This window comes from Petaurus breviceps, unplaced genomic scaffold, assembly GCF_028583685.1.
Source record: "Petaurus breviceps papuanus isolate PSGF00001 unplaced genomic scaffold, PetGlider_PUasm1.0 80, whole genome shotgun sequence".
Taxonomy (NCBI): Eukaryota; Metazoa; Chordata; class Mammalia; order Diprotodontia; family Petauridae; genus Petaurus; species Petaurus breviceps.
Window position 1 is genome coordinate 15,090,598 of NW_027186540.1, and position 21,926 is coordinate 15,112,523.

Below are 21,926 nucleotides of genomic sequence, written 5' to 3' on the forward strand. Positions count from 1 at the left end.
CACCTTGGTAGGAAGGCTGCAGTGAAAGGCCACTCACATGGCCCTGTGCTATTTAATCATTTTACTAATGACTTGAAATGAAGGCAGAAATTATTTATCAGTTTCTCAGATGATGAAAACCTAGGAAGAACAGTAGAGTCCAGATCTAAAAGGAACTTGATGGTGTAAAACATAATAGAATTTAGTAGGGATGAATATAAAATCTGTCACCCGGCCTTAAAAAATAGCTTAACAAATACAGATGAGGGAATCATGGCTAGATGCTAGAGGAAAATAAAAAGAAGCAAGTGTCCAGTAGAATATGAGTTTGAAATGATCTAGTAGTATGATATGTTAGTAAAAAAATTAATGTGATATTAGGCTCCATTAATGGAGGCAAGGGGTCCAGAATTAGGGACTTGATAGTTTCCTGGTGCTCTGTCCTGGTCATACTACATTTTGTATATGGAATTCAGTTCTGGCAACTCCATTTTAGGACAGACACTGATGAGTTGGAAAGCATCCAGATGAGAGAAATAAGGATGTGGTGAAGAGCCTTGAGATCATGTCATCTGAGGATCAGATTAAAGAACTTGGCATATTTTATTAGCGATAAACAGATGTAGGAGAAATAGGAAAGGTCTCTCCATGTACTTCAGGGACTTTCCTGTTGAACAGGGGTAGACTAGTTCTCCTTAGCATCAGAATGCTGAACTCAGAGCAGTGGATGAAAGTTTCAGAGTCATATCTAGGCATGATTTAGATCAAATTTCCTAGTAATTCAAACTACTTAAAGATTGAGCTGCATCAGGGTTTGGTAAGTTCCTCTTCCCTAGGGGTCTTCAGATACAGGCTGGACAACATATAGCAGGAACTTTCTGTTCTAGTGTATGGTATGCTAGTCTGAAAAATTTTACATGTTGATTGCGTCAGTAATGGAAGTATCTTTTCTAGAGCCTTTGTCTAGTATAGGGTTCTTAACCTGGTGTCTACAGACCTTAAACCAAAGTTTAGCATTTTCTCAGTTTATAAATAAAAAAAAAATATTCTGGTTTGTAATAGGTTTAAGAACCCCTGGTTTAGAGTCTAATTTGTAAAGACAAAAACTGATTACCAGTAAAATACATGTGGTAGTGCAAAGTATGCTTTAGAGCTGAAGACCTGAGCTTAAAACCAAGCTCTGATACGCAATACCTTTGTGAACCTGGGTAAGGGACCAAATTGCCAATTTTCTTCATCTGTAAAGCTTGATAAATGATATTTTTATCACATTATTTATTATTTAATATGCTTGCTGAAGTCATCTTTTAATATTAGAGCATTAGATGAACATAAGAGGTTGTGTGGTGTAGTGTACAGAGAACTGGTCTTGGCCCTAGGAAAATATGGGTTCAACTCTGGAATAGTCACTAAAATTCTAAGTACTCTAGACAGTTCTGTCAGTCTGTAAATTGCAGAGAAAGTGCTGATCTATTTTAGTTGAGGGAATTTACTTATCTGGGAGTAAGAATATAGGTTTAATCCAGGGATGGGGAACCTGTGGCCTTCTTGGTCCTTGCATGCATCTTTTTGAACCTAGATTTAACTTTATGTCACAAATGGGCATCAGAGTAGAACTTTCTTAGGAAAAATATCATAAACACAACATAAAAACTTAGATATCTATATTCATATTCTTCAAGGAATTTATTATTTTGGAAAGCTAAGTTTTCTAGAGATCTAATGGTTGCCTCATGTTCATATTTTTATTGTTTAGAGGAAATATTCTAAAGTTCATTACAATTTTTTAAAATAAGGTATACATTATTTAAAGATGGTCTTTAACTTTTTAGGCAGGAGTTCTTAACCTAGGCTTAATGAGCTTGTTATTTTTAAAATTTTGATAATTGTATTTTAATGTAATGAGTATCTTTCATAAAGCAATGTATTTTATTTAGTGCACTTAAAACATTTCTTTTCTGAGAAGGCCTCTATCAGATTCACTAAACTGACAAAGGGGTTCATGACACAAAAAAGGTTAAGAATCCCTGAAATGGGGCATACTTCCTTCTTCTGGATGCTATGTTTCTCTTGATGTGGCAGTGAGGTGGTTCACTAAATAGAGTACTTGATTTGGACTCAGGAACAGTAGAGTCCAAATCTTGCCTCAGATACTTACTAGCTGTGTGATCCTGGGCAAATTACCTAACCTCTGTCAATCTCAGATTCTTCATTTATAAAATGTGGAAAACAATAATAATATTATTTATATATCAATTTACTATATCAATAATATCTACCTTACAACGTTGTTGTAAGGATCAAATGAGATCACATATAGAACACATTTTGTAAACCTAAGAACATTTACATAAATTCTGTCTACTGTTGTCATTGCTGTTGCTATTAATACATCATGAAGCTTCTTTGGCTGACATTTCATTCTCACTTACATTCATACCTAGCTTGCTATTCAATAAAACCCAGAAGTTTATCTAGAAACCCATGTTTGGTCACCTCTCCTCTAACCTATTTGTGTGTAGTTTATTCTTTCAGTCTGAGTGTAAGGTTTTCTATTTATCCCTGTCAACTTTCATCTTATTCAATTTGGTCTATCATTTTAACTTATTGAATTTGGGGGTGGGGAAGGCAGGGATCCTTATTTCATCACCCAATGAATGCGTTATCTTTTGCAGCTTTGTTTCTTCAGCAAACTTGATAAACGAGTCAGCTGTGTCTTTAGACAAATTAATTATAAAATTACTTTATTCAAGCCATTGAGGAAAATCTTAATGTGAACATGATCAAAGTATTCTTGGGTACTCCACAAGAAGCCTTGCTCCAAATTGACACAGATACATTAATGAATATTTTTTCCATCTAAACATTCAACAAGTTCAAAATCCACATAACACCAGCAACCACATAACTCTCAGGTTCACACCTCCATTTCTTGTCTACATGATCAGCTTGAGAAACCCTCAACATTTTGCTGAGATTCATATGTATTATATTGACACTATTTCCCATTCTACTCATTGAACTTAGACTGTTTCCACTAGGATGGAAAATGTTATTAGTCTGGCGTGACTTGTTCCTGATAAAAACCATTCTGGCTTTTAGTGACCATTGCTTTCCTTTCTTAAATGTTCAGAAAACTCTTAATATTCCATTCTATGATTTTTAAGGTATTTGAAAATCAAAGTTAAGCAGTCTACAGTTTATTGAAATTGGCTTTCTTCTTTTCTTTGAACATCTAGACAAAATATACTCCTCTACAGACCTATGCCAAATTTTCTATTCTCCTAGACTTTTCAAGGATCATTGAAAGCGGTACAGGAATTCCATTTGTCTTTACATTGATATGTAATTCATCTGGGTCTGATGACTTGTACTCATTAAAGATAGTTAGGTGCTCTCTTGCAATTTTCCCACTTCTCTTGGGTTTCAGCTGTGTTATAATAACTTTAAATTTATTTTTTATAGTCCAAATACAAGAACCTTTTCATTGATCTTCCTCTAGTTTCTGAATTAGTTAAAAATTCCATTTCTTCTTTAGTGTTTATAATCAATATATGACCATTTTGTGCCTTATCACCACTGTCATAATTCTTATAGAACCATCACATGATTTTGTATTCATCCTCCATTAATTGCCCTTCTTTTCATCATATATATATACACATATACACACATACATACATGTGTGTATATGTATATAAATCCTAAATATATAAAATTTTTGATGAGTTGCTGTACATCCACATTGTATCCTTTGACCAAATACCCCTCAAATGGTCACTGTTAATTTCTCTACCCTATGTATTTTATTCTTGAGAGCTTCCACTACCTCTTGAGCTGCCTTTGTATTTGGCCATAAAACTATATCTACATTTTCTCTTAGTTCCTTGAAATCCTTTCTTCCCAACTCTCTGGTACATATCTGCCTTTCATCTCTTCTGTCATGAATTTAAAAATAGAGTGGTTGTGTCTTACCAAGGTTACTATCATTTCCACTTTTGTAACCATTTTGTCTTTGTCAGTCCAGATTAAGTCTAGAGTAGCAGGTCAATTTTCCTCCTTCACCCTTTGAAAAATAAAAACTATCCTTAAGCAAAATCAGAACTCTCTCTGTTCCTCTGCTTTTTGTTGAGTATGTGCTAGAGAGCAAGGTAGTTGAAATATATTATATATTTGTGGACTTTATTGATGTGTGTGTGAGCATGTTTATATTATTTATGTTTCAGAGATCTGTCTGGAGCCCTGGGATTAAGTGATTTGCCCAGAGTCACAATGCTAGTATGTGCCAACGATGGTACTTAAACCAGGTTTTCCCAATGCTAAAACTGGCTCTTTATCTACCATCCCACATTTCCTCTCCTTGCCATATTATTATCACTATATCTGTGACAAATATTTTTGGGTATAGCATAGCCAAAATATAGTATAGCCAGCCAAGTATCTTTGGGTCATTGGGTTCAAATATTTCCAACCTGATCACTCTCCTGAAGCCTAAAGCTCCCGAAAGCCAGTTGTCACTGTATTATCTGGCAAGGGAGTCCAATTTTTGTTGCCTACCAGTTGATATACCACTTGAGCTACCAATCCAGTGGTTTCATCAAAGTTTCATTAACTCATGTGCCTTCCTAAAATGCTACTGTATCCCAACTGACCACCTATGGTTTCACACACCTACACTGGGACTTCAGGAGAGGTGGTAGGTGGGTAGATCCAGCATTAATATAGAAAACAAAGTAATATCATTCAAAATATCATCAAATAAAGTTTACAATACTTTTCTAGCTCTAAATTCCCTACCATCTCTGTGCTTTCCTCTCTACAACCATTCACATTCATAAGACTTAGATAATTAGCATACTGTGATCATATAATTCACATTCCAAATATGGAATGAAATAGGTCAAGTGCTCCTATACATAACAATCTTTCTCTAGCTATCTCCTAAACCTCCTCTTGCTGCCTTCCCAGGGCATCTTATGGAGTCACGGGACTCCCTGAACCCATAGCTCATGGAGGCACCAGAGAAGGGAGCGTGTCAAGGATTTCATATCAGTATCACAGGAGAAAACAGAAGAACAATGAGGGAGATCAGTTTCCTCTTCCTGCTCACCAACCTACTAGGCATCAGAATAACTCCCAGACTTGAAATTCAAGATCCTTGCTCTAGTCTCTGCATTTTCTCCAGTATGTAAACCAGTTTCAAAGTTTTGATCTCAAACAATAATATTCCTGGCTGCTATGGCCTTTCTCATGAAATCCCATTAGTTTAAAACCCAGGATAGTGGCCTTTAACATCCTGTTGCCCACATAATGATTTCAAAGTCTGACTTTCAACAACAGTAGAAGGAAGAAGAAGGCAGCTAACCCTTTATGGCAGTATATAGGTCTCATGACAATCCTCTGTCACCCTACTGCATGACTTCCTGCTCTCTCTTAAAGAATGGGTCTCCCTATCTCACCAAGGCTGGAACATAAGGGCTTTTCACAGGACCAATCCCAGTACTGACCAGTTTTGGAGTTTTGACCTATACCATTTCTGATGTGGGTTGATTCAACTCTCCTTGAGCAACCTGATGGCTCTCTGCTCCCAGGTGTTCACTGTAATCATGCTGGACTTATTGTGGACAACTGTTCAACTTAGCTAAATGCAGCTTAAAACTTCTGAGTTAAAGACATACATAAACCTCAGACTCCCTGATACCTTGAATTCCAGGCATGTGCCCTAACACCTGTCCTTACATCTCATCTTGAGAACATTACTAAAAACTTCCAATAAAGGGGGATAGCAGTCATCTTCTTATGGCAGCCAGGATTATCCCAAACTATTTTGCTACTTTCTCTCTGATTTATCTTCAACCCAGGGCCAGAGTAAAAAAAAAATTAAAAGACAAGAAGCAAAGTCATAGGAAAAGGTTATATATCATCAGTATATAACAAGGATTTCTTTTTTTTCTCCTCCACTGAGCCTCACTCAAAACTCTCCACCATATGTTCCCCATATGATTACTAAGTTTTCTTACAGGAGATACTGATGGTCTAAATATACAGTTCTACTTCACCTTCTTTTGTATATTATGTTCCATTTGACCATGCTCTAATCTTTTAAAGTCAATTTCCTGTCCTGGATCACATTACACCAAATTTCAGTGGTATCTAAGAGGACAAATCAGTCTATCCCACTTGAAGTCCCCATGCCCCCTAAAGATTTTAATTCTTTGCCCAAGATTTAATCCTAACTTTCTATTTTCTTCTGGAAGCATAATTTTCCCTCTCATTAATCACTATGTACTTTAGATTTTATGATCATCAGGGACTCTCTAGCATATGCCAAATATAGAGCATAGGAAGACAAGATCTCTCTAATTATATTTATGTAAGGTTGATAAATAACTATGTTAGCACCACCCTGGAGGGAATCACCAATTGTCCATAGGTGTCTCTTCTTTCCCATAAACAAGGAGCTATTTTTTTCTTCATTGGATAAACCTCATTCTCTGTGTGTAGAGCTTGATATCTGTCACATGTCAGATATGACCACATCCAGTCTTCTTTCTTTCCTTTCTTCTCTGTTTCACATACTCCAGCTAAGGCAACCAGGTGGTACAGTGGGTGTAGAATCAGGAAAACTTCAGGTCAGCTCCTCCCTTAGATATTTAGTACTACTACTAGCTATGTGACCCTGGGCAAGTCATTTAAGTTGCTAGCTATTGTTGTTGTTATTATTATTCCATAGTTCAGTCTTCAGCCACAGGTGAGGATTCCCATCAGAAAAAAAAAGTCTCATTGAAGATCTAATCAATGGCTTGAAATGCCTGAAGGACTGCCTTATTACTTGGAATGTAGCATTAGACACATTCTGCTTATTCTCAGAGGGTAGAAGTAGGACCAGTAGATGGAAGTTGTCCCCCCTCCCCGCTCCCAGGGAGGCAGGTTTTGATTCAAGATAAGAGAGAACTTCTTAACTATTAAATAAGTATTAAAATGGAATAAACTGCCTTGTAAGTTCTTCAGCTTCCCTTCATTAGAAAGATTCCAGCACAAGTTGGATACCTTGTCTAAGACTCTGTAGGCCAGATTCTTCTTTCAGCTAGGTGTTAGGCTAGATGGACTCTAATGACTTACCAAACCTCAGCATTTAGGGTTACTTGAATTTGCTCTAGGATATTTTAGAAAAAGTTTATTCCAATGTCTATAAATTCCTTATTAACAGAAAATGACATTTCTATAAATATCAGGCCACAGTTTTCTTAAAGCCATTCTTAATGTTTGATTTTAATAGAATTTAACGGTTTTTAACAACACTAAAACTGTGTTTTCATGTGGTTATTTGATGGATCAGCTGTCTCGGTGTATCTCTTTTATAACAATTCATATTCTAAATAATAAAATTGATATATGTCCCTATCCTAGTTATGAAGCATTCTTCAAAACAGTTGCCTTACAACAATTACATGAGGTAGGTAGAGTAAGCATTACTATTGCCTTTTCTACAGATGAGTAAAGAGAGGTGTATATGTTTGGCAGTTTGGTTTGTTCAAGGTTACACAACTAGAAAGTGGTAAAGAAAAGATTCCACCCCCCACTTCTTCTGACTCAGAGTCAGTACTCTTTCCATGGTATCAAAACTGAATCAATAAATAACCCAGCACTTTGTTGGGGCATAGTTTAAGTCTAGGCACCTGAATTCAACCCCTGTCTATATGATAATTATTACCTATGTGACCAATGGTAATTCACTTGATCTCTCTGCATATCGGTTTCCTCATCTGTGAAAGGGATCAATATTATGGAACTGAGGTGAGGTTTAATGAGGATAAGGTGACCAAAGTGCTTTGCCAACCTTAAAGCACTATATAAATGTCAGTTATTATCATTAAAAATGGTGAACATATTACCAGATGCTAACCTTGTTCCCTCAGGGTGAGCCCTACAATTATCTAAGCAATAGAATAGCTGTTTCATGTCTGATGTGCCTCTTGTATGTCAAAGAACTGACCCTTTCAGACTGCTAAAGCATAGATGAATACTTGCTTAGCCTCTCCTCTTCCCTCAGGCTGTAAGCAGAGCTGTTCTATCTTTTGTCTCTTTACCTCTGGCTTTCTTCTCTCCTTTCAACATGTTTTCTGATTGTTGCTGGCGTTGTGACTTCTAATTGCCACCACCTGTACTGGGCTGCTGCTGATCTTCATGGCTGTTTTCTTTCCTCTTCTTCTCCATGCTTTTCTTTCTTTTTGTTTCTCCTGTCTCCCATCACTTCTCTCATGCTCCTTCCCTTTTTGTCCAGGAAGGCTGGCTTTTTATGGACAATGTCAAGGAATCAATGTTGCTGAGTTCTCATTGAATGTTTTTTCACTGCCAAAGAAGATTTTGTTTCTATGGTTTGCCCACCCCCATTTGCTTTCAAATCTAGAATTTTGGGGAAAAACTGAAGTTTTCAAAAAGCAGGTGTTTAGGTAGTTGAGACCTTTTTTTTTCCACTTCCAGAATGGCCATGCTTCCTTTTTAGGGTAAATTGTGACATTTGTAAATATTATGCAGCATCTTCAATACTTTAAACCAATACCAAAATTGGATGTAAAAACCTAAGAATCAATATGACATTATTTTTTGAATTAGTTTGTTCTATATGATTAGGAAAGGTTAGTTCAATGAAGTTTTCATATTTGAAATAAATTGATTATATTTATGCATTTTATAAGTTCAACAAAGGACCAAAGCACCACACCAGTTGTCAACTTGTATTCTAACTCAGAGAAATACAATATTAGCCATGTGCCCCCATGGCCACACTGACTCCCAAGAGAATGAGAATATATTGAGAGATCCTATCAAAGAACTGTACCAAGTAATAAACCAGTAGTTTTGAAGATGTTTTAGGACAATCTTGTCTCTTGAGCTTTCCATATAAGCTTGGATAGAGTCCAGTGAACAATTCAGATATGAATCTTGGCTTCATATCCAAAGCAAACGTGCAAGCAATTTGAGGTTTGTGCATTAGAAGCTGTTACTACTTTCCCATGTCAGTTTATAGTGAAAGGCATTTTAAATTTATAATGAAGCTCTATTTCACCCTTTATTACTAGGAGGTTACTAGTAAAGCTCATGAGAAAAGTTTACCACTGTCCTAGATTTCTCCAGAAATTACTGCTGAGAAAGATCAAGCTTTTATTTGCTGTCCTAAGGCTGGAAGTCAGAGTTAGACTATCTTCCTAAGACAATCAAGCATTTGCCCAGTGACCTATGGAATAATCTGCAATTTTCTGGACAGAAAGGAAGTAGAAATTGACTTCCATCCCTACAAGTCTGCCTAGCTGGTTTGAGTGACTTTATGAAGCTCACTCAACCCTGAGGATGACTCGGGTTGAGAATCACAAACATAAGAATTGTGCTCACATAAATAAATTAGCTCAACAAGAACACACAACTTTTGGATAAAAATATGAAAGGATACTACTGGAGGGATAATGGCATGACATTTTCTTAACATTTATCATTTAGACATGATTAGTGGTGTGAGTTTTCTATGTAACTAACATATTTTAGCTTTTTTCATTCCTTAGTCCTGATCCATAGTTGGCAGAATATTTCTAGTATACAGTCTTCTGTGTTAAAATCCATCAGCATCAAATCATATGTTGACTTAATTTTGGAGGGTACTATTGAGTTCTTCATAGAATTTGTCTGCCTCTTAACCTCTGTAATAGATGTTAGTGCATAACCTGTAACTGTTTGCATAGAAATTTTTTTACAAATGCTCACCATGAATCCCCTAATGAGATGATCAAATATCTCAGATTGAGAAATCATCGCATCTAAAAATGACATTTGTTTTTGCCTTTCGACACATTAAAAAAAATGAAGTCCCCTAGCTACTTTATTCACTTCTCAAAGGAAAATCAATGAGCGGTCTTTATCCAACTTCGATAAGTCTTGTAGTTTCATTTGGATAGAGCACTGTTGCTGGAGTCAGGAAAATATGAGTTCAAATAGGACCTCAACAATTGCCTGGCTATGTAACCTTAGACAAGTCACCTAACCTGTCCTTCAGTTACCTAATCTGTAACATGGAGATAATAACAACACCTACCTCCCAGGGTTGTTGTTATGGTGAGATATTTGTTAAATGCCTTGAAAATTTTAAATGCTATATAAATGTGAGCTCTTATTAACTGTAGCAAGACACAAAGATTTATATAATTCAGTTCCTCCAAAAGTAGGTCTCTATGTAGGTCACAAAGGATCTCACATTTACAATGATGCCAACAGCTCAAATCATATTTATAGTGAACCTCCCAACTGTGCTCCTTAGCACTTATGTACCCTTTTCTGCCACTCTGCCACTGTCATAGAAACAGAGTAGCCACAGAATACTAAGGGCCATTTTGTGCTTTTCCTTGTTTCCTTTAAAATGGCCAAAGGGTTCATAACCAAGTGTTTAGATCACGGGTATTGGGCCTCATCCTAATTAACTAGTCTGGTCTTTGTAAAGCAAACATTTCTTTTGCCAGGTTCATACTCAAAGACTTTCCAACATGGCAGAATTTTTTTTTTTGAGCTAGTGTTCTATTAGTAGAGCCTTTGCAAATCCAATCACCTCCATGCCATTGATATAGGACAATTGTCTAATGTTTCATTCAAGAAATATTAAATACAATGTACAAGGCACTGAGCTAAGTGTTTAACATGCAAAGAGTGTTATAAAGGACAATTCCCTTCCTTAAGGAGTATGAAGTATATCAGGAGAGAAAGTCATGCAGATAACTATAAAACAACCAAAAGCATGAGAAGTGTAAAAGAGAAGCCCACACCAATGAATATTAACAATTTAAGCTATCTCTTCCAATCAGAAGCTTTGTGGAGGAGATGACCCTCCAGAGAGGTTTTGGGGGAATTCAACATGAATATAGACACAAAGGTAGGGGTGGGTACGATAACACTGGGAAATTGCAAGTAATAAGGCCAATTGGACTAGAACATAGAGTATGTGAAGAAGCATAGTTTAAAACAAGGCTGAAAAAAATTGTTTGGAGCCACACTGGGTAGAGTCTTCAATGCTAGCTTAAGAATTCACGTTTTAATTATCAGGCAATAGAGGGCCTCGGAAAATCATTGAGAGAAATGATACAATCAGATGCACTTCAGGAGATGGCAGCAATGTGAAGGTTACACCAGAGCAGTGAAAAGCTAGAGGCAGGAGACTAGGTAGGAACCCTTTATAAAAGTCCAGGTTGGTGGTTGCTGCCTGAGTGAAGATTTGGGGAGAGATGTGAAAGATACTTTAGAGGTTGTGTAACTAGATCTTGGCAACTGAATGGATGTGAACAATGAGGGAAGGGGAACAATTAAATATCATGCCAAGATTGTAAGCATGGGTGGCTAGGAGGGGTGATGGTTCTATTAACAGAAGTAGGGAAGTTAAGAAGGTCTAGTTTTGAGGGAAGGGTTTCTTCCATTGTTTTCTCTGTAAACCCCTGGGCCTGGTGTGATTGTTTTAAGAATTCAGATTTATTTAATGCTTCTTCCCCTGGTATTAATGTTCCCTCCATCACAAGCCTTTGACCTGACTTCCAAATACGATCTTTGGTCTTTGCCATAGGACACATCTAAGCAAAATTAAATTGATGTTCCAAGAAGTACTTACATGATCATGTTTTAATAGCCTGGGGAGAGATCTCAATAGCAAATGTTGTTTTCCTAAAAGCATTTCCAAACAGAAAAGTTTGTTTGAATCATCAGAGGAAAACATTCTTTAGCTCTTAGGCCAGTGAGTATCATGTAATAATGTCTTTGCATTTGTTTCAAAAGAGTGGCTGACACTGACAGCCCGCTCATCTAAATTTTCTATTTGTGAGAAACTCTCAAAAGAATGCCCATTATTTTCAGTATGGGCCTAGTGTACATATCTTCAAAAGCTCTCTTTGCATGTGGCAAGACAGTGTTTTAAAAAACATGCTTACTTGACTAAAGTTGATCAGCTTCAGCTTATTTTCAGGGATATTTGTTTGGCAGCTAAGGACAATGAGTCGCTCTTTTAGTCCACTAATTCAATTAACTTCTCCAAAGAACCAGCGTTCCCAACATTTTATGTCCCCTCCCAAGTCGACTGGCGTGAAACATTTGTTTTCTTTTTGCACCAAGCCTCTAGGATATAGTTGGCAACTTGTGTTAAGAAAGCAGAATAGGTCTATTTTTTTTTATACTTCAGGAAGAATTAATTCTATTTTAATAACAAACAACATATTAGCAGCAGCAACATGTTACCCTTCCAGGGTCAGTAGGCTGATTACTCATTATCATTATGATTAAATGACATTTACCTTTTTGAAAATGTTATGTACAGTGATAAATTTTGAACAACTCGCTCTCTAGAAACAACAACAAATTATGTGCATATGTATGTATATATATATGAATATGTATGCACATATTCACAAGCGTACATATATGTAAGGCATGAAATACAGTTTAATCTATAATATTGAGATTTTCACTATCATTTTCTTAAGTCTAGACAATCAACAAAATAACAAATCAAAACCTGATTTATAGCATTTGCCAGTTTCTGAGTGGTAAATGCTCATGATGAAAATTTAATAATCAGCTATCTTGAGCTGGCTCCAGCACACCACTTGGAAAACCTTCATTGTTAGAAAAATCATTTTAATAGTCATTTATTTCCCTTCAAATACATACATTCTCAGCTATACTACTTTCCCTATAAACAAAAGAACTATGCGTTTTGGGGTATTTAATTATGAGTGTCATTCCTAGGAACTGAGGACCAAAAAGCACAAATATACAACTCAATCAATTTCAGAAGATTTTTTTGTTTTGTTTTATGTAAGGAGAGAATCTGGCTTAAATACTGATGGCTTGTGGGTCTAATCAGGGAGTGGTTTCACTGAACTAACCACAGGAATAAGTAAATCTGTCTAGTGACTGAAAATTACAATTTTTTGAGATAAGTACGCATATCAATTGTTAGTTGGAAAATACTGCTAAATATTTAACCTTGTGCTCTCATGAAGCCAAGATGAGACACTGATACTTATTTCTTAGAAAATGCATATAATTATATTTCAGTTATGTTTGTACTCTTCTAAATTTTTTTAATCCAAAGAGTTTTTGTGAACTTTTCTCTTCCCCAATCCTTCCACTGGTAAGAAACTGTTGAGTAATTGGAAATATGAGGGTTGGTTTTATTTTTTTTTTCATTTGTTTACACTTGTGCGGTTTAGAAATTGTTTTGCTTTTTTTTATATTTTTATTTTTTTCCCCTGAAGGATTCAGTGGCTATCTCAACAAACACTGTGAAAAGTTTAAGAAAAACATACATGCTGAAAAGAAGCAATTAAGTTAAAAGAAAGTGAAGTAAATGCCCCAAATTATTATCTCATCAAGATTCTTGAAGCATTTAAAAGATATATGTTTCAGGATTTAAATCTGCCCTGAATCATCTCACTGCCATAATTAGCATCTAGTTTCCATTCCCTAGTGCTTTGTATTGGCCTTGTCAGCATTTTTCAGGTTTCATATTTAATATTAATGGATAAATCATCTCACTCTGGGGCACATTCTTCAACTTATTATTTTTTAATATGAATGGTTCTTTCTTCAATATCTGAGTAACATGTTAAGTCTATTTTAACCTATTTCTACATCAAAAAGAGAACCACTGTAATTAATATATGTAAAATGTCACCCAACATTAATATTCAAATTCTCTGATTTCCCTTCATATAGCTTCATGTGTTAGTGAATAACAATTTCTTCTGTCAATGCATTTTTACTTACCAGACATGACTATGAAAAAGAAAATGTTCATAATTTTTCTTTAATTATAGCCCTTTAGATAATAATAATATGCCACTTTCAGGGGCAGTGGGAAAGAGGGTGTAGGTCAGGAGCACCTGGGATCAGGTCCTGCTTTTGCCAAATATTGGCTGTATAAAATCTGGCAAGTTATTTAATCTTTCAGTGATCTACCAACATTCTAAGACTAAATGGTGCAGAAAAAATGATAACCTACATTGGTAAAGGGAATTTCCTATTCTGAAATGCCAATGAAGTTACAGACCTGGTCACTAATCATTAAAATATAAAGTTTTTCTGAATATCCAGCATTAGTTGGGTTGGTCAATAATTTATTAAGTGCTTACTATGTGCCATATATTCTACTAAGCACTGGGGATGCAAAGAAAAAAGACAGTACCTGCTCTACAGTCTAATGGGGAGAGAATGCATATATATATATACACACACACACACACACACACACACACACACACATACATACAAGTTAAATATGAAATTGTTAACAGAGGGGAGACACTAAAAATAAAAGGGAAGGGAAAATAGAAGTTGGGGCTTGAAGGAAGTCAAAGAAGCCATGTGGTGGAGACAAGAAGGACAAGCACTCCAGGTTTGGGGGGACAACCTATGAAAATGGATCTTCTTGTTCAAGGAACAGCAAGGAAGCCAATGTCACTAGATTGCAGAGAACATAGAGGTGAATAAGATATAAGACTGGAAAGACAGGAAGGAACTAGATGATGAAACCAACCAGAGAATTTTTTATTTGTTCCTAGAGGTGATAGAGAGTCACTTTGGGTTATCGAATAGTGGGTTGATATGGTCAGATCTGTGTTTTAGAAAGATAATTTTGGTAGTTGAATGGAGGAGTGGGGATAGATTAGAGGCAGAAAGCCTCACCAGCATGCTATAGTAATATGTTAGGCTTGTGATGATGAGGACCTGGACCAGAACAGCAGCAGTGTCAGAGGAGAGATGGGGACATGTACGAGAAATCTTATGAAGGCAAAATTAGTATTTATGGATGTAATACTTTGAATTTAAGTGTGCATTCTGATTTACCTTTTTGAGTCTCCTTTAATATATGAGTGAGATACCCTGTATGTGCAGGGGGAGAACCTTTCTTTACTTCCTTTGAGATTTGGAATCTTGTACCATGTTTATAGCCCATGTTCACCACCCAATTATCTGACAAGGTTTTATTTTGCATGGTATTGGAGGTACCTGGCAAATGTCCCTATTATACATACTAATAGGGTGAATTAATGGAATCCCTAAATTAGAGAGGTTCATGAAACCAGTGAATAAGTTTCAAAGTATTCCAGGTGAGCCTGCTCTTTTTGGCTTTTTTTCTTCTTACTTTTGCCCTTCACTGAAAGAGTCTGGAGGCAAGACTGAGTTTCCAATTATGCAAGTATGTATGTCTGTACCTTCAGGGATAAATATTTTTTTTTAAATGCTGCCATTACAATTTAAAATAAATTAAATGATGGATTTCAGTGGTAATTTATTTTCTTCTTATTTATATCATAATTCACAACTGGAAATGAAATATTTTCAAATCTTGAATGTGTATCTTTTTTGTGTTCTTCTAATGTTAATGAGATTATAAGATCTTCCTCTCCCATTATTAATGAGATTATAAGATCTTCCTCTCCCATTAATAGGCCTCACATGGAACCCACTATGGGAGGGACTTGCCTAAGGAAGAGCTTAGTTAGGGGGAGGCTTGTTTGTTGGAAGGTTTCCTCACCTTTTGGTACTAAGTTGAACTAAGTTATGAGGGGTGTGATGCCTTGTGGCTCTCAGAAGTGTATATATACTCTGAGTTCATATTTTGCTTTGGGGGTTTGTTTATGAGAAATATTGTTTGATTTCCTGGTTGAGATTCTGAGTAGCCATGTTCAGACTCCCCCTACCCTCTCCCCCGCGACTGCTCAGATGTAAAGGCTTTCTCCATTCAGTGGTGTATGTAAAGTGCATAGCAATATTGCTTTGATTCAGGCAGTCAGAGACCTGTCTATTAGTCTTTATGCTAATTTCTCCACTTGTATTTTCTCTGACATTCAGGGTGCTGAACTTTTCCCTGAACTAGTGAATGTAATTAAAAGTAGCATTGTTACCGCCCACCCCCCTTTTCTTTTGGAGAGGGGAAGGCAAGGCAATTGGGGCTAAGTGAGTCGCCAAAGGTCACACAGCTATTAAGTAGGTCAAATGTCTGAGGCTGGATTTGAACTCAGGTCCTCCTGACTCCAGGACTGGTGCTCTATTCACTGTGTCACCTAGCTGCCCCTGTTAACCCCTTTTTGAGCAGTCTTTCCTAGAAAAGCAGATCAAAGAATCTGTGCTAGCAGGCTATCCTGGTGTGCTAGAGTGCTTGCTGTTACAGTTTCCAACTTACAAATTTCTACCATGTGCTTTCCCTGTTTAACCAAACTATAGGATGGTAGGTGCATAGATCTACTGCCTAGATCTAAGGAACTCAGGGGTCATCTAGTTCACTCTGTCAATGAGGAAACTGAGGTCTACTGAGGTTAAATAACTTGGCCAAGATCACACAGGTAGTAAGTGTCAGAGGTGGGACTGTTCATTCCTAAACTTGGAAAACCATGCTACATTTTAATCCATTTATAACTAATTTAAAACATTAGAAATGCAGTTGCCTGTAGACTTATCTTTGAAGCAATATAGGTGCTCCAGTTCTCTTGACAATAGTACTAATTAGCTCCAAACCATTGTTGATCAATACTATGAAATTCATGTAACAGCAGATTGACCAGCATCAACATATAGATGTCACTTACACAATATGCCAACGTTTTTGTTCTTCCATTTGCTTGTTTTGCATTAGTTGCATTTTAGGACTGGTTTCCATGTACAACCGGCTCTTGATTATCTTGTCAATTATGTGGTCACTGTCTCTTTGTCTATTAACAGAGTTAATACCAAGGCTACAGCCTTCTCTATATTACCTAATCTGTATACACACACACACACATATATATATATATATATATATATATATATATATATATATATATATATATATATATATATATAAATGTCACTCTGCTGTAATGGGCTATATAGGTGGAAACTGCAAACCAACTTTAGTATCAGACAGAAAACTACATGATGCATTCCACAGTACAATAAAAATGATTTTGTATTATCAATCAGATCTCTTCTGTTTCAAAGTTTAAATGGATGTTCTATTTAAAACTTTAGTTATATTAAACCAACAAGCATTTATTAAGCACCTAATACTTGTCTGAAAAATTGACTGCACTAAATTCTGGGGATACACAGACAAAAATGGAATACTCCATGACCTCAACTAGCTTACATTCTATTAGAAGAGGCATGCATACAAAGGTGTGTACAGATTATAAACAAAATAAAAATCACTGAGTTTTGGGAGGAAGGGCATTAGAAAGTGAGTAAATCCAGAAAGGCTTCATGTATATCATGGTTCTTGCACTCTTAATTTTTTTTTCCTAAAGGAAACAAAAGTTTCTAAAATGTGGAGGGGAGGAGAGAATGCATTCTGAGTGTGGAGGATACTCAGTGCACAGGTATGGAGATGGGAGATGGGGTGTACTATATAAAGAGCAGTAAGAGGGACAGTTTGACTGGACCACAGAGTGCAGGATAGCGATACCGAGACTGGAAGGGTAGGTTAGGCCCAGGTTCTAATCTCTTCTAAGAAAAACCTCCCAAATTGAAAACTGTCTTCCAATATAGAAATAAATAAAAATGACAAAAAAGAGTTGTAATCTCTAAATGCTGATGCATAAAAATGTTCTGCAATTATTAGTCAATGAACACGTGTTTATTTCAATAGCCTTCTGTGTCATACACAGTGGTAGTATGGGTGCAAAGGATGTGAAAGCAAAAATGAAACAATTCCTGCCCTCAAGAAGCTTATATTATACTTTTAGGATCAGGTAGGGACAAGAGGCAAATAATAACATAAATCCATTTCAGTTCTCCTTTGCTGAAGCCAGATTTGATTTAGCTTTTTCAATTGTGGTTCAGAATTGGAGAACAGTTGTGAAATTCTAATGTAGAACATTCTCATGATTCTCTGTTTATCTCTCATCCAGAAAAACCTAGAGAAGCAGAGTTGATTGGGGTGTTTAAAGCTGCTCCACTAGGTTTGACTTGGATCCCTGCATTCCACATGCAACCTATATCACCTGGTGTTCATAAAGGAAAACATGTCATAATTAGAGAAAATACATAGATATAGGTAGTTCTAGAACAAAGGATGGTAAATGGCCTAGAACAAATAGACTTAAGAAATATCCATAAATAATTTGGAAAACTGTCAAACATAGTTCTATACTTTTTGAATCATATTTTCAAAGTGGTAGACAGTTATTTGTTTTCTTTATGAACTGAATCAATGTAATGGCTAAAAGGATCATAAATTGTAGTAGAAACTGAATTTTGCTCATTTTTTTTTCTGTTAGTGAGTTTAACAACCATTAAGAAAAGTGGTAAGTTCTGTAGAAGATCTTAGAAGGAGACTGAAGAAATTAATGTTAGCATACACAGTGGAGTTAAGACATGAATGAAAGGAACATTTAAAGTACTCTATTTAAAACACTAGTAAAAAGTTACATTAGCACTTTGGTAAGTATGAATTCCCATGGAGCTGATAGATTGCATTAATTATTTTGTTAGTGGCAAGATCATGAGTAAACACATTAAAAACTTCATAATTTTACTGCATCGGGGAAACTTAATTTTAGTACTGTGCAACTGTTAGTCTGTTATACTTGTGCATATAACATACATATGTACAACATACATATGTATACACGCACGTGTATATACATATGCATATATATGTATAAGTACACATATACCCACACATGTATTTTGCCTTTAGGAAAGTACCCCAGTAGGTCTCCTACAATTTGGATTCATGGGAAAATATGAATACATGATACTAGCTGTAAATTATTTGGTTTTATGAATCAAGTCAAATACTTGAAGAACTTTCTAAAATGATAAGAATATACCTATATAAAAGGACTTTGAAAGAGCAACTAAGGCAATGATATGTAACAAGAGTACCCCCCTCCTTTATTTTAAATAGCTCATAGTACTATGAATAATAGTGATACTCCTATGGAAACAACCCACTGCGTCAGAGGTCAAGGAGAAGGTTATCGAGGTACTGTGAACACAATATGGAATGGAATTCCATGCCAGCGCTGGGAATCCCAATATCCTCATCAGCATGATATAACCCCTGAGAACTTCAAATGCAAGTATGTATACTTTGATCAAAAATATTACTGGTCATACCAGTTTGTCCTTTGAATAGGAAGAGACAAGGAAGTCAACTTTAACATTTTTTTTTGTTAAAAATTTTTTTTCTCTCCATGAACATTTTGATAACAATCAAAGGATGTGAAGAATGCTAATTTTTAAGTGTTTTCTTGAGTTTGCAAATTAATTTTGTTGGAGAGTGCTGCTGTTGTTGTGGTGGTGGTGGTGGTGTGTGTGTGTGTGTGTATGTGTGTGTGTGTGTGTGTGTGTGTTTTTGCCATAAAAGGGAGTAAGGCTTCTTCCTTTTTCAGGCATAATTTTGTAGCATGGGAAGCATTTACCTTTGAAAACTATGATAAAAATTAAATATATGCAAATACTTAAAGCCCAAATAAATTTCTCAGAGTAAATCCAAGCAAGCCACTTTAAATGAGAAAGCAATTATCTGAACAATTTAAGCCAAAGAAACCTAATTTTAGCATTAATTGCTAATCATATGGATGCAATGTTAAATTAAATTAGTTATATTCTTCTTTCCTTTTCTTGTAAGATAGACCATAATGCCATGTATGCTTAAACTGACCACTTAGTTATTTGAAGATAAAATGATTGTTTTGAAAATGTAACATGCTGCTAATACTGTCTTCTCTTTATTAAATATAATACCAGTAAGTAATGTTCTTTCACTTTGTTGTAATTAAATTTTGATTAAGCATACTTTTTATCTTTTTCCCCCCTTAAACTTAAATGTTTTAGACACATTTATAATTCCAGTATTTCAAGAGATAGATCTTTGAGCTTAAACCGGAAGATTTAAGTAAGAGATATTATAAGTAATTTAGTCAGTCGGATACACACACACATACATACATACATATATTATACATACATATACACATATATATGTACACACATAAATATAGCTTAACGATAATTTGCCTATGTAGACTGCAGAGCTCATATCAAGCTTCTAGTTTTATTACTGTTAACTAGTTGGTGCCCCATTCTCAATCTTCCCCTATTCCATATCTACATAATGAGTAATCCATTATAAGTGACCAAGATGCCACAAAATTAGAAGTTAAAATCAAAATGGAAAGACAAAATATATTTATAAAAAGAGAAGAGGAAAATCACTTAAATCATGCCAGATTAATGTTAGATTATGATTCATATTTAAGAATTATATAAATTATGTGATAAACATCCAGCTGACTTTTCCTTCAGAGAAAACAGAATGAGCATATGAACTGAATCCATATATTTTATATCTGTGTGAATTATGAAGGTCAAAGTAGTAATTGGGGTCTAAGAAATTCAAGTCAGATTCTTTTCCTTTGAACTATTATTTCATGAAGAATTATCCTTTAATTTACTAAGACAAATGCAAACAAAAAATTTTAAATAAAGAATGAAAGCCACATTGTCTAGCCTAAGATTTTGTCATAGAGTATTCATGAGTTCATCTGTTAGTAGTGTGTTGGCCTGGCAGAAAGTAGCACATCGGTAAGTTTCTTATTACTTTTGAAATACTTTACATCAAATTTGAGTGCCATTAAAACACTCTTTCTTCCAGATGCTGAATCTTGTCTAAATGAGAGCTTTGCCAAGATATATTGTTTAATGATACTGTTTGTATGAATCACATAATTACCTCTTCCCTTTAGTCCCACTTCATTAGCAGCTGTAAACAATTCATGTTTAAATAGAGAGGAAAGAATTCAGGAAAAATATTAGGGTGAGTCTAGTCTTCTTTTCTAGCTCAAACCCTATTAATGAGGTGTTTCCAGATTTAGACACTCACCTCAGACACGATACAAAATTTGGCATTGGCAAATATGTAGGGTTACTGTGTGCCTCATGCTTTCATTTAGTTATTTTGGGTCAAATAAAAAAAAAACAAATCTTATTTCACCAAATGCTTATTTGTTTAAAATTGTAAACTAAGCACATTTCATGTGAAATTTAATATACACATTTTGTGCTCACACATAATTTATCAAAATGTAAGTAAGTTGTGTCACGGAGAAAGAAACTTTTACTCTTATTAATTTTTTTCTTAATAATTGGCTTTTCATAAGGGTTAGAGGAGCCAAAGGTTTGAGTTTGGTCTCAAATTATGAACACATGCCATTCAATGAGTCTGAAACTTTGGCAATCAATGTTCTTACATCCTTAAATGAAACAGTCTGTGCTAGAACTTAAGGCAGTCAGAGAAATGAAATGAGAGATGTAATCGGAATGGTTGCCAACCTGAAAGTGGGCTGATGATATGGTAGCTTCACTGTTGTATATTATAACCAGTTTCACGTTCTTTCCTTTAAAAAACTCTTTATTTCAGGTAGGCTTCTTACGTGTAAATGAGTAATTATGCCCCCCCCAAGTCACTTAAATTTTTAAAAATCATATTTTGCAATAAACTTTGAGGTGCTTCTGAATTATTTTCTTTGTAATAAGAACACATGAAATCTCATAATAAAATTAGTTTTCACTGACTTATAATGTTTATGAAAGCAAAGAAATAGGGAAAAATTCCCAGATGTATACATTTTCAAAACTTCATTTGGTTGTTGAGAATTTAATTATAATTCTGAAAGCATTTCTAGAAAATTATATAAAATTATATTCATCCCATTTAGGATTTTAGAACACTTTCTATACTTATTACAGTATCTACTTTCCTAGTTTAAGTCACTGATAAAATATAGAGGATAGTTTATTAAAAAACATTTTTAAGTAGCTACCATGTGAGAACTAATGGGGCAACAGAGGTAACAGTTCTGTAAAGCCATCTGTCTGCCAGAGTCATGGAGGAATCTGTACCCAGAACCCATATATAACAGATATTCCCT

General features: G+C 35.4%; 1 protein-coding gene across 3 annotated transcripts in view; it reads left to right on the forward strand.

Moving 5' to 3' along the window:
* Window positions 1-21,926, forward strand: part of LOC138176026 (hepatocyte growth factor) — a 104,951-nt gene that overhangs the window by 49,424 nt on the left and 33,601 nt on the right. For all 3 annotated transcript variants that reach the window (XM_069106749.1, XM_069106750.1, XM_069106751.1), the window contains exon 8: window positions 18,899-19,073. In XM_069106749.1, the coding sequence (XP_068962850.1) occupies window positions 18,899-19,073 (175 nt within the window). The remainder of the gene's footprint in view (window positions 1-18,898; window positions 19,074-21,926) is intronic.